Genomic DNA, 12,333 nt, shown 5'->3' with positions numbered 1-12,333 from the left:
TAACCCCGTGGAAACCGGTTCATAAAATCGTAGGAAAAAATCCTGTGATAAAAACACTCTCTATGCCAAAAATCAAGTAGATTGTTTACTTAGTTAGGGCGTAAACTATGGATGAACAAACAAAAAAAAAACACAATTTGCATTTATAACATACCTATGTATAACAATAATTAATTTATGTAGATTGACCAGCTATATAAATTTGAAAACCCCAATTAAATATCTATAAAGGCAAAGGCACTGAACTTTTCCGTGTTAGACACTGCATAAACTACATAACTAAATGGTTTGTTAATTGATTTTGGACATTCAAAATGGGCTAGATAATGGGCATGTAACATAATGCTAAAAAAGTTATGAGCGCAACATAAAAAAGCTTCCATCTCTCATGGGTCACAAAATTAAACTTTGCGATTAAGAAATGTATCGTCTTGAAAGTTCGGCACCATTAACGTGCGTGAAGAGACTGAAGAAAATGACGAATTTCATGAAAAGTTCTGTTGGAAAGGAGCGTAGGTACTTTTTTATTCATAGGGCGTTTTAGATCGAATATCCACTTAGTTGCTCTGGAATAAATAATACCAAATGAAACAGTCGTGGGATCATGTTAACAGAAAAGAAAATAAATATTCCACCAGGTAGGTTCACGAGAATTTTATATATATTTTTACTACAATACATACAATTCGTATAAATAAGTGTTTGATGTACGATCTATTCCCGAAAAATAATATCTATAAAGACATTTACTAAATATTGCTTATTGATGAGTGGCACGAGCTTGATATTTGCGATGGTTAGTAGTACACTAGAATAAATGAATGTATGGAATGTAGTTGTGATGATGACGGAAATTTTAGTTGTCCAACAATCCGCACTGGGCCAGCGTAGTGGACTACGGCCCTAAGCCCTTCTCATTGTGGGAGACCCGTGCCTTGCAGTGGGCCGGTAATGAGTTGATATGGTAATAATAATGACGGCAGTCAACACTTGTTGGCTACTAACATAAAATGGACAGCAGCATCCTCTGTGCTACTACTACGATCTACTGTGATCACCAGCCCGCCTGCTAATAGGATATTATGGTCAAAATCTCAACTTTAAGAAGCCTTTGTCTATTAGTGGACTGTCATTGATGATTTGATGATGACACAAAGGGCGTGCGCGTGATAGACCAGTGATGGGACTTAGATTTCAAAATCGAGGGAGGCCAAATTCGAATCCCAGCACGCACCTTTAACTTTTCTAAGTTTTGGGCTTTTTTAGCAATTAAAATATCAGTAGCTTCAACGTTGAATAACAGCTGCTTTACAGCTGATTGCATACCTGACAGCAGTGGCGCGCATAGCGGGTATGCACAGGGTATGCAGATCATATAAAATGAAGAAAGTCTCCAGTACGAGTTATATATACAGGCTTTTTATAACTCTTACAGTGCCTATCCTTAACTTTTTTAGAACTCGTACTTGATATTTTCTTCATTTTATATAATCTGCATACCCTGTGCATAACCTCTACGCACGCCACTCCCTGAGAGTTCTCCATAATATTAACAAAGTTGTGTGGAGTCCACCAATCCGAACTGTGGGAGGAGACCCGTACCCGTATTTGACCGGTAATAGGTTGATATAATGATGTTTTACTATATTTCAATATACCTGTATATATTAGGAACTTTTTAAAGGATTTTTATACCAAAGCGCGTTTGATTGATTCCATTATGTGCACACGCCAATCTGATACGTATCGGCAAAGAGGCACGCAATACATGCATTTGGTTAATATCGTCTGTTAAAACGGCCAACCGTGGTTTGTTAAAAAAAAAGAGTACTAAGTAATAAATAAATGATAACCTATTAGTATAATTTATTTACAAATCGCAAAGCGCCTGGTGTTAGGAAATTGTCGTTGTCTACCCCAATGCTTTGGAGAGCATGTTAAGGGACCTACATACATACAAACGGACGTAAATATGAGACGGAATTAGAGCATTGTCCCTCACGCTTCTCCAAGGAAAGTGGGCGGGCGAGCGATATATTATCATTAACATGAAAAAGTGATGATGACGAAATTATATCAACTTGAACACTTCTACAACATCCAAACTAATTTTAAAAAGGAGTCTGTTTATTTGCTAGTTTTCTATGAATATATACCATTGCACTAATCTTTTTGAAATTTTGCACACGTATATATGTACCCATCTTCTGTGGGGTGGGGGTGGGGAGGAGTCTTGTGAATTTTTTTTTAGAGTGCCCTCTATAATCGATACTGAAGCCAAAACTGTTTTTTTTATTTTTGTCTCTGTATCTTCGCGCCCATACAGTTTTTAAGAGAGTTCATACACAAACTGCGAGATTTCCATGCCTTCCCCTGGGTCCGTCCATGCATATATAGTTTGCATCCAAAAGATTGGTATAGGAAGATTTATCCCGGAAAAGAACCAGGGTTACATTCCCGGGAGCGAAAAAATACCTCTGTTACCTATGATGAAGCGGCACAGCTAAGATCGGCATCTTAGGGAAATGGTGTGAAAAACATAGATATACCATGCATACTGGTTAGTGACATGAGATACTTTTTATCCTAAAACTAACGGTTCCTGCGGAAAACAGTAGCAGTAGAGCTTTTTGTGAGAGATTTCTGCCGCTAAGCAGCATTGTTGCAATACTGTGCTCCGGTCAAAATGGCGAGGTTGCCGGTGTAATTACAGGCCCATGAGGCTTAACACACCCTATATTGATGGACACAAGGCGGCAAATTGCAGGACGTGCTCCTTGCATGCCCTGTGAAGTGTTGCTCTGTTTATAGGCGATGATTTTCCACTTAGCATCTGCTCGGTCCGTCAAAATGAAACAACTGCAAAAAAAACCGCGAACGTATTCACCGGTAACAGCTACCTATTCCATAACTCTAGCTCAATAATTCAAATCTCGCGGCAAGTCAAACTTGTCCTTTGGAATGCTAGCCGTGTGAATGCAGGACGTTGAAACTCATGAGATAGTGATAATGTTGTGGCAGTTTCTATCTCGGTTATTAAAGCCAAGTTTCGAGTTCAAAAGTTAGCATGTTCAACTAATCGCGATGTCAGGCAAAAACTGTTAAATGTTTTTAAAAACTCTGATTGCCCCATCCCTCAGAATGGTGTAGGATGATGTTGCTAACTTTGTTGACACACGAACTCGCACGTTGTACGCTCTAAAATCTCTCCAATGAGAGAAGGTGTCCCAACCCAGCAGCTGGCATTAATAGGATGATGGTCAGAGGTCAGTATGTAAACACTACAGTAACGTATCTTTAACCATCACTATTACTAACCCATTATAGGCCACTAGCGGACACTGGTCTTCTATTAGAATGAGAAGGGTTTAAGTCGTTCAGGCAACCATAATAAATAGCATCAAATTAACTGGACTCATCATGTAGCTTTATCTTCAATAGCCTATACCAGTCCGCTACTGGTATAAAAGCCTCTTCCAAGGAGAGAGTTCGCCCATGATCATCTCGCTGGGCAGACGGTTTTATGATCGTAGAGTTAACACGGAGAACGCTTCCTCGTATGATACCCCTAGGTTTATTGGCGACAACTGTATTCTGATCTGCTGTCACCACACGGTGTCATGTAGCTTAGCATCAATAACTCTTCTCGTTTTATGTGATTCATATCAGCCCATTAACGACACGGGTTTCCTTTCAAAATGAGAAGGCTGCAGGCTGTTAAGATTAGTCCACCAAGCTGACTTAGTGCAAAATGGTGGACTCCACACGCCTTTGAGAACATTATGGAGAACTCTCAGGCATGCAGATTTCTTTATGAGAATTTCGCTCACCGTTGAAGCAAGTGATATTTTAATTGCTTAAAATGCACGTAACTTAGAAAAGTGAGAGGTGCGTGCTGGGATTCCAAACTCGGTCCCCCGAAAGCGAAGTCGATGTTCTGCACTGGGTTATCACCGCTTCCTTATTTTAATTTGATACACCTTTTTACCAACAGATGAGTTTATAAAGCGCCATAAACTATATCCATAAACAGTCAGTAACTATGTAGTAAACATTATTACTCTATGGTAACCAGCTGCTCTAACCTAGACAACACACTTTGCGAGCTAACCACGTCCAGAGTTCTTTAAGTGCACTTTAAAATCACTTAGAACTAAGTAGTAAGCACACTTTTATAACATTCCTACATCTATCTATCTATATACACATTTTATTCGCATGGCCTCTTCGCTATTATAAAAAGGAATCATATTAATTTAACTTTTTATATTGGTTCCATATACCTATTGGATAGGCGTTAGGTAATTTGCTGAAGTACTCTATGTACAATAACGTTATAATGCTGAGTGTTGCTCAATGATGTTGAATGAACTTAATAATAATCTATGTAGATTTTCACAGAAGAATAGGATACGTTATTTTTGACCTCAGTATAAATTTTGTCGGAAATATGGTCATATAATTCATATTTGACCATATTTCCGACAAAATCGTTGAGGCGATTCAGGAAAGTTTACTCAAAAAATGTTTAAACAAATTAAGCATTTGTGATCAGTGTATTCTTAAACTATCTGTTGCCTGCGTTTTTTGTTCTTGTTCATTACTGTCTTTTGCAAATCCCGTGGGAACCGTTGGTATTTCTGAGATAAAAAAGTAGCTTATGTTACTCTCTATCATAGGTATATTTCGGTTGAATGAATGAATACACTTTTATTGTACACCAAAGAAAAAAAGTAGTTACAGAGAAATAAATACATATCAAGAGTGTACAATTTAGCGGCCTTATCGCCATAGCAATTTCTTCCAGGCAACCAATGGCGTAAAAGGAAAAAACATAGAAAATAGGTACGTGGTGCAATAAATAAGATTTAAAATTATACAAATATATAAATAATATATATATATATACATATATAAATATAACTATAATATTTTATATAATATTACATATAAATACAAATAAAATATAAACATACATGAAATTACCCATAATTAATGTAAACTACTAGCAATCATATACAACATGTAAATATATAACATAATTACCTATATAAATATAAAACATCCTCAATTTATATGAAATACATAAATAATTAAAATTACGCACTTAAAATGATCCGCTTCAGCGATGTTCGGCTGATAGAGATAAATAATGATCCTCAGTTGCTTAGTTAGTAAGAAAAGGAAGTACAGACTAATACATTTTCTCATTTATAATTTATGTAAGGATTTACATTTATGTAGATATTTATGTAGGTTCCAACTTCTACGTACATAACGCGGTGGTTTTATGCAGCTGTACATTTGTTCTATACAACCGCTGTGGCGTAGTTGCATAAGTTAATTAAACGCATTATTCGGATTTTGAAAGCAAAAGTTTTAGAATAAGGAAACGATTTTCTAAAGCATTACTCATCTGCACGTAGGGTGTACATACATTTAAATTTACTTGGATTGAAACTCCTGATAGGGAAAAACCAAAGATGTACGCAAAATGGATTGATTTTATGAAGTATGTACGTATAAAAAGAGATGAAAGTCAGCTGACGGCTGATAAAACTAGACTTGTGCTAGACAGGTATGGGTAAAAGAGAGAAACCTTAAAATAGAATCACGAGTTGTATCATTTTATATTGTAAGTTCTCAAGGGTTCTGAAGTATCTGTTGGGCTCGAGCACCAATCGATAGCGAGAACTTTAGCTATTGTCAAACATACAAGGTGGTCTTAATAATAGATTGTTTTAATAAATCTGCCGTGTGTTGTGTAAGTTATTTTTATGGTTTACGTATACACTAGTAGTTGTACTAATTTTAAGTTGTGTCCGTCAAGGAATTAAAAAGATACACATAAAACTGTTTCAGATACAAAAATATATAATTACTTTTAAAAAAATTGAGTTATTGTCTCCTCCGCTGGAATTTTCATCTATTTTCATTCGATTTCATCAACATTCATTAGTACAAAGGTTGCATGTCCACTGCTGCACTAACCAACTACGACTCGTTTGCTGTCATATCCACATAGCGCGGAGTCATGTTTCAACTTTATCATAATGCGAATAAGTAAAACGCTCTCCAAGACGATGAACGCTATAAAAAACATAGCTCCGTCTACTTATTATTTATTCCCTGGTCCTACTTTAGTTAATTTGTTAGTGGCATCCCTACCTGTATTTAACTCCGTTCTCATGACGAATTTTACATGTATGTAAATCATCATTTTGTAATGTACGTCTGAGAATAAAGCAAGATGATGTGAAAGTAAGCGTTATTTCAGTCTCTGCTAGGATTGTGAGATTAGATAACGATTTCGGCGTCTCGCTTCACTTTATGCAGGTATGTTATTAAAGAGTGGTGAAATGACCGAAGGAGAGGAAACAAGAAACTATTTTTATACGCTGACTTGAAAGGGAGAATTTCAAAGTTGTCAAAATAGATAGAAGTGGCAGTGGCGTGCACTTCATACATGCTTAAAAGCACTGCCTATCCTAAAATTGATATATAACTCGTATAGGGGTAAAATTTTGATTGTTACCCGATCACTCGAAGTCGATTTGAAAAATTCTGTTTTTGTTTTGAAGGGCTTTCCAGGTGGTCCCATTAAATTTAAATTTGTCATAATCGGTCGGGCTGTTATTGAAAATCACCAATAATGTAACCTTCGGGCTTGGACACAAACAAGTCCGTTAACTCGGCTCTTGGAATGTTAGAGTTACCTTCTCTAGCGTTCACTTGAGTAATTCTCCCCTGGCGCGTCCACGTCGCGGGGGTGGGCATCTTATATCTCAGTAAGCCGGGATATATTGATGGCTAAGTTCAGGGGAGGACCCAGTGCTGTGGGGTATATCACGGCCCCCTTGCCTAGGGTTACAGGTGAAGACCTCAACGGTGGAAACAGCGGAAGAGGCGAGCCCTGTCACAAGGGCGTAGTTATTGTGGCCTGGGGCTGGGTAGCAGCGGTCTCAGTATTGGCTTGAGGACATAACTATAGTAGTTTTTAGGGCTCAAGTCAAACATTCGTGAGCGTAGCCAGGGTATGGCGTGACGGTCACGAAGCTGCAATGGCGGAAGGCAACGGGATACCACCGTCATTATTGCGTCCCTAGTAGATCAGCTCTCATGAACAGTACAACAATAGACATGGCCCCGAGTCTCCGGCGTCCTTTTAATGGGACAGGGGTGCGAAGAATCTCCGGAGGGAAACTTACAAAAACGAAAAAGATCAGAGTAGGAACTTGGAACGTGAGAGGTATGAAGAAACACGGGAAACTTTCTAACATCATTCTGGAGATGGAGCGTCTTAAACTTGACATTCTTGGCTTGAGTGAAACGAAGTGGCCTGGACAAAATAAATATGAAACTGCTGAAGGAAAAATCCTTTATTACTCTGGCAACGACCAGTCAACCGACCATCATGGGGTGGGAGTTCTTATGAGCAAAGAAGTTTCTAAATCAGTGACGAACTTTATACCCCTGTCAAATCGTGCAATGCTCATTCAAGTAACCGCAGTGCCGGCAAACTTAAACATAATTCAGATATATGCTCCTACGGCTGATAAACCATTGGTTGAAATTGAGGCGTTTTATGGCCAGGTTGAAACTCTCTTGCAATATACTAAAAAACATGATTTAAATGTGATAATGGGTGACCTCAACGCTAAGGTAGGTTCCATGTCTGTACTAGGGGTGACAGGAGACTATGGTCTTGGAACTAGAAATGAGAGAGGGGATACTTTAATAGAATTTTGCCAAGAGAAAGAATTGACGATAGCAAACACCCTCTTCAAGCTACATCCTAGGCGTCTATATACCTGGACTTCGCCACAGCATACAGCTGATAACATAGTTCGCAATCAAATAGATTTTATAATGATCAACAGAAGATTTCGAAACTCAATCAAGAACTGTGTAACATATCCGGGAGCGGATATAAAGTCTGACCATAACCCCCTCGTAGCAACAGTTCACTGCAAATTCAAATATTTGGCTCAGCAAAAACCACATTTCCATACAGATTTGAATATGATAAAAGAACCCATAGTTAGAGCAAGGGTTTCAAACGCTATAAACGAATGGGCCGACGATCACTTGACATGCTCATCATCAACACCTTTAACAACGTGGTCCACACTCAAGGATACGGTCAGCAACATTTGTGATACATATTTGCGGCCTGGCCATCTCGGTAAGAAACAGCAATGGATGACTGAGGAGATTCTGAAATTAATGGGAGAGCGTCGAATTCACAAAACAGCAGATCCAAAGAGGTACAATGAACTGGATAAGCTCATTGTTAGAAAAATTCGGGCCACTCGACATAAGTTCTATGAGACCAAATGCGATCGTATCGAATACCTTTTGAAACACCACGATGGGTTTAATCTTCATAAGGAGATCAGGGAATTAGCAGGGCTGAATAGGTCTCATAATTTGAATGTACTGTGTGATGATCAGGGCAATTATCTTCATGACCTAGAAAGCAAGAAGCAAGTGTGGAGTAGCTACATAGTGAAAATGTTTGAGGATGCTTCTAGGAGTTCCGCGAATGTAACTATTATGGATGACTCTGGACCACCAATTTTATCAACAGAGGTGAAACAAGCACTAAGATCTGCTAAAACTGGTAAAGCTCTAGGTCCTGACAATATACCAGTAGAAATTCTCAAACTATTAGAAGAAAAATACGTAAACGCCCTTACCAACTTTTTCAACCAGATTTATAACTCAGGCTCTTTACCCGATGACTGGCTTAGATCCACATTTATAACTCTACCAAAAAAGGTAAAAGCGAAAAAATGTGCAGAATATCGCACAATAAGCTTAATGAGCCATGTACTTAAAGTATTCCTGGCGATCATCCAAAACAGGATTCGGCCAAAATGTGATGAACAACTCGGGGATATTCAATTAAAGACATGCAGACCAATGTTATCTTGTGCTTCATCGATTATGAAAAGGCGTTCGACCGCGTAAAACATGATATACTTTTGGAGCGCTTGATGGATGTCGGTCTGGATGGCAAAGACTTACGGGTTATCAAGAACTTGTACTGGAACCAAAGGGCAGCTGTGAGAGTTGAGCATTCAGAGACTGAACAAGTTGAAATCTGCCGCGGTGTCCGACAGGGTTGCATATTGTCCCCCCTGCTTTTTAACTTGTATTCAGAAGCAGTAATATCTGAAGCTCTGGAGGGGTTGGAGATAGGCGTCAAGATAAACGGTAAAGTTGTTAATAATCTGCGATATGCCGATGACACCGTGCTTATAGCCTCTTCAGAAAAGGACCTACAAACATTAATAGACAGGGTCAACGAGTGCAGTTTGAAGGCGGGGTTGAATATGAATGTTAATAAGACCAAGTTTCTTGTGGCATCTGGAGACAAGGATCTAAAGCCAAGAATTAAGGTGGAAGGCCAAGACCTAGAACGGGTCCAAATGTACAAATACCTCGGGGCTTGGGTAAATGAAGAATGGGACTGTGGACAAGAAATCCGAACCCGGATTGAAATTGCTCGAGCCAGCCCAAAAGGATGGAGAAGGTTTTGTGCAGCCGTAAGCTTTCGATAGAGCTCAGGGTAAGATTACTCCACTGCTATGTCTGGCCGGTAGTTTTGTACGGTAGTGAATCTTGGACTCTAAAAGCCGATACTCAGAAACGTCTCGAAGCCTTTGAGATGTGGTGCTATCATAGAATGCTCCGCATTAGCTGGACACAGAAAGTTTCTAACGTGAGAGTACTCCAACGCGTCGCCAGAAGCCGGGAGTTACTGCTTATCATTAAGAAGCGTAAGGTCGAGTATCTGGGCCACGTTCTGAGACATGAGCGATACCAGCTGCTCCGGCTCATAATGATGGGCAAAGTAGAGGGCAAACGACGTGTTGGAAGGAGGAAGAAGTCGTGGTTGCGCAACATCCGTGAATGGACCAATGTTGAAAGCGTGGAAGTATTGTTTCGCTTGGCGCAAGACCGCGAGAAGTTCGCTGAGCTGACGTCCAACCTCCAGTAGTGGAGAGGCACAAAAAGAGAGAGAATAATGTAACCCAAAGTAGCAAATTTTTTTTGGTTTTTAGTCCATGGGTGTACGTTAAAGTCGGTTTTTTATTCAATTAAAATTAATTTATGTATTATAACGCACACACAGGGTCATTCTCATACAAGCGTAAATGAGATTTCAAGTTATTATAATTGGTAAGGGTTTTCATTTTTTTTGTATTACTTTTTCTTGATAACTGAAATTATTTACTTTATTTAGTAAAGTATTTACAAGAAATTGTAACCATTTCTCTGGTATTGGATGGTTTTCATTCATGCTGTCCCAGTACCCAATTTCAACGAGTTTTGCCTATTAAAAATAATATATATGTAAAAATGATTTCTGAGCTTTGAAATTCCACAGCGATATAAATGATTCACACGGTCGTTTTACCCTCTTGCTCTATCTGCACAATAAAATCACTAAGGTAAGGCGTTACGTACCTAACTACGTACCTAAATAATAATAAAAAGAAAAATCATGCTTACCTGGGCCAACATCTTTGTATAACACGGATGTAGCTCTGACACTGAATCGCTGTATCTGTAGACGTTGACAAAGTCGTTCGGGCCAAGTGTGTCAAGTAATGCGATGGCAGTCGACTTGGCGAGTTGTCGGTTAGACGAGCTGAGTTCGTCTGAATCGTCTATCAGTATTACGAGGTCTTTTGGTGAGGTGGCTGCCTCAACGAACCAGTTTGACGATCGGAAGTCGTAGAAATCTCTTGCATGGTGCGAGTATCCGTCTTCGGGGGGCCAAGACATAGCTATTTATGGAAAACAATATTTTTAATTTAAATTTTTATTTCCAGACCAACCCCATTTTTTAACATGTCCGGATGAATTACAGGTATAGTTACTTGGGTAAAAAAAAACCTTTATGTCTAAATAGTTTAGCTTAAAACCCATAAAAAAAACGCTGTCCTATCGCGTGAAAGAAGAGTACCCAAAACAATTTACCATTTGTAATATTTATTAACAAGCTTTCGCGCTGCCTTAGTGCTCATTTTTTTATCTACCGATGGTAGAATTTTACGGTAGTGAGTTTTATTTTTTAAATCATATAATTTCCAATGATGTAGCAGAATGGTCAGGACGGTCATACTTCTTGTACTTTTCCATTAAATAAATAAAAAAATATATAGAGAATAAACGGAGTATATGGACTCGTTAAATCGGCCTCAGCAAGAACTTCAAAGATAGATATGATTTAGATGGTAATCGGGATGCAATCGAATTTAATAGACTTACAAATCCCAAAATTAAAAAATGTTAACTTACCAGGATATCGCCTCATAAATCCGCTGGACGAAGCGTAGTACTGCCACGACAGCGTTGGATCAATTTCGTAGTTGTTCACGAACAAAGGATCTAAGTGTTCCGACCAACCGATCTGGTTTTGAACCTCTCCATCTGTATGAAAAAATAACAACAAAGATGAGTGCATGAGTGAGAGATGAGTCCTTTGAAAAACCAGAAAAAAAAAATTATCGCATTTACGCATTAAAAAATTTTTAAGTTAGTTCTTCGACAAAAATCCGATTTATTTAATTAAAAGAAATGATGTAGTATCTTTGATAAACTGGCGAGAAAACTAGAAAAATATATTATCTTTCTGCTTAAATACGGGGAATATGATAGGGTAAGAAATATTATATAATGTAAGTAATAACGGGTTAAATGAGAAGTATTTATCTAATACTCCTACATAAGCGTAGCCAACACTGCAGTTAAATTATGTAACGGTTATGCTAGATTCGTGTGCCCTGAGCTAAAGAATTAGTGTGCGATCACACTAGAGACATGTGGCTAGAGAAAATGTTTACTTAGCCCATTTCGTATATTTATGACATAAGACTCCCAAACATGGTTGATTACTATGGGCCCCATATGGCAACCACGCAGGTGGCTATCGATGGAACTATGGTAGTAGAAGTATGTCCATGTGCTCATTTCAAAATTGAGGGGATCCGTAAGATAATTAAAGTTACCGACATAGGTCAGTCATTAAAGAAGGTGAAGTGGCAGTGGGCGGGGCACATAGCTCGGAGGACCGATGGACGTTGGAGGAATCTCAACATCCGGTGGTCCTACTCCAGGTGCTGGAGTAGCGACCCCAAACATTAGACTTATATCGCCAAAAGGTGGTTGTAATCTTAACAGGGATAGTCTTAAAAGTACTCTTAAAAAGAGTAACAGGGAGTAGCTGGATACAAGCGGCGAAAATCGTGGCGTGAGAAAACCCCTACAATAAACTTTCTTTGATTGAGATGATGATAATCATAATAATGCTCTCTCTAC

The 12,333-nt window shown here is 38.7% G+C and overlaps 1 protein-coding gene across 4 annotated transcripts in view; it reads right to left on the bottom strand.

Moving 5' to 3' along the window:
• The window catches only part of LOC120631688 (voltage-dependent calcium channel subunit alpha-2/delta-3), a 113,120-nt gene that overhangs the window by 19,214 nt on the left and 81,573 nt on the right, over positions 1-12,333 (bottom strand). For all 4 annotated transcript variants that reach the window (XM_039901366.1, XM_039901382.1, XM_039901374.1 and 1 more), the window contains exons 5-6: positions 11,314-11,445; positions 10,522-10,799 (exon numbers count right to left, since the gene is read on the bottom strand). In XM_039901366.1, the coding sequence (XP_039757300.1) occupies positions 10,522-10,799; positions 11,314-11,445 (410 nt within the window). The remainder of the gene's footprint in view (positions 1-10,521; positions 10,800-11,313; positions 11,446-12,333) is intronic.

This window comes from Pararge aegeria, chromosome 2, assembly GCF_905163445.1.
Source record: "Pararge aegeria chromosome 2, ilParAegt1.1, whole genome shotgun sequence".
Lineage (NCBI taxonomy): Eukaryota > Metazoa > Arthropoda > Insecta > Lepidoptera > Nymphalidae > Pararge > Pararge aegeria.
This window is presented reverse-complemented; position numbering and strand designations above follow the sequence as displayed.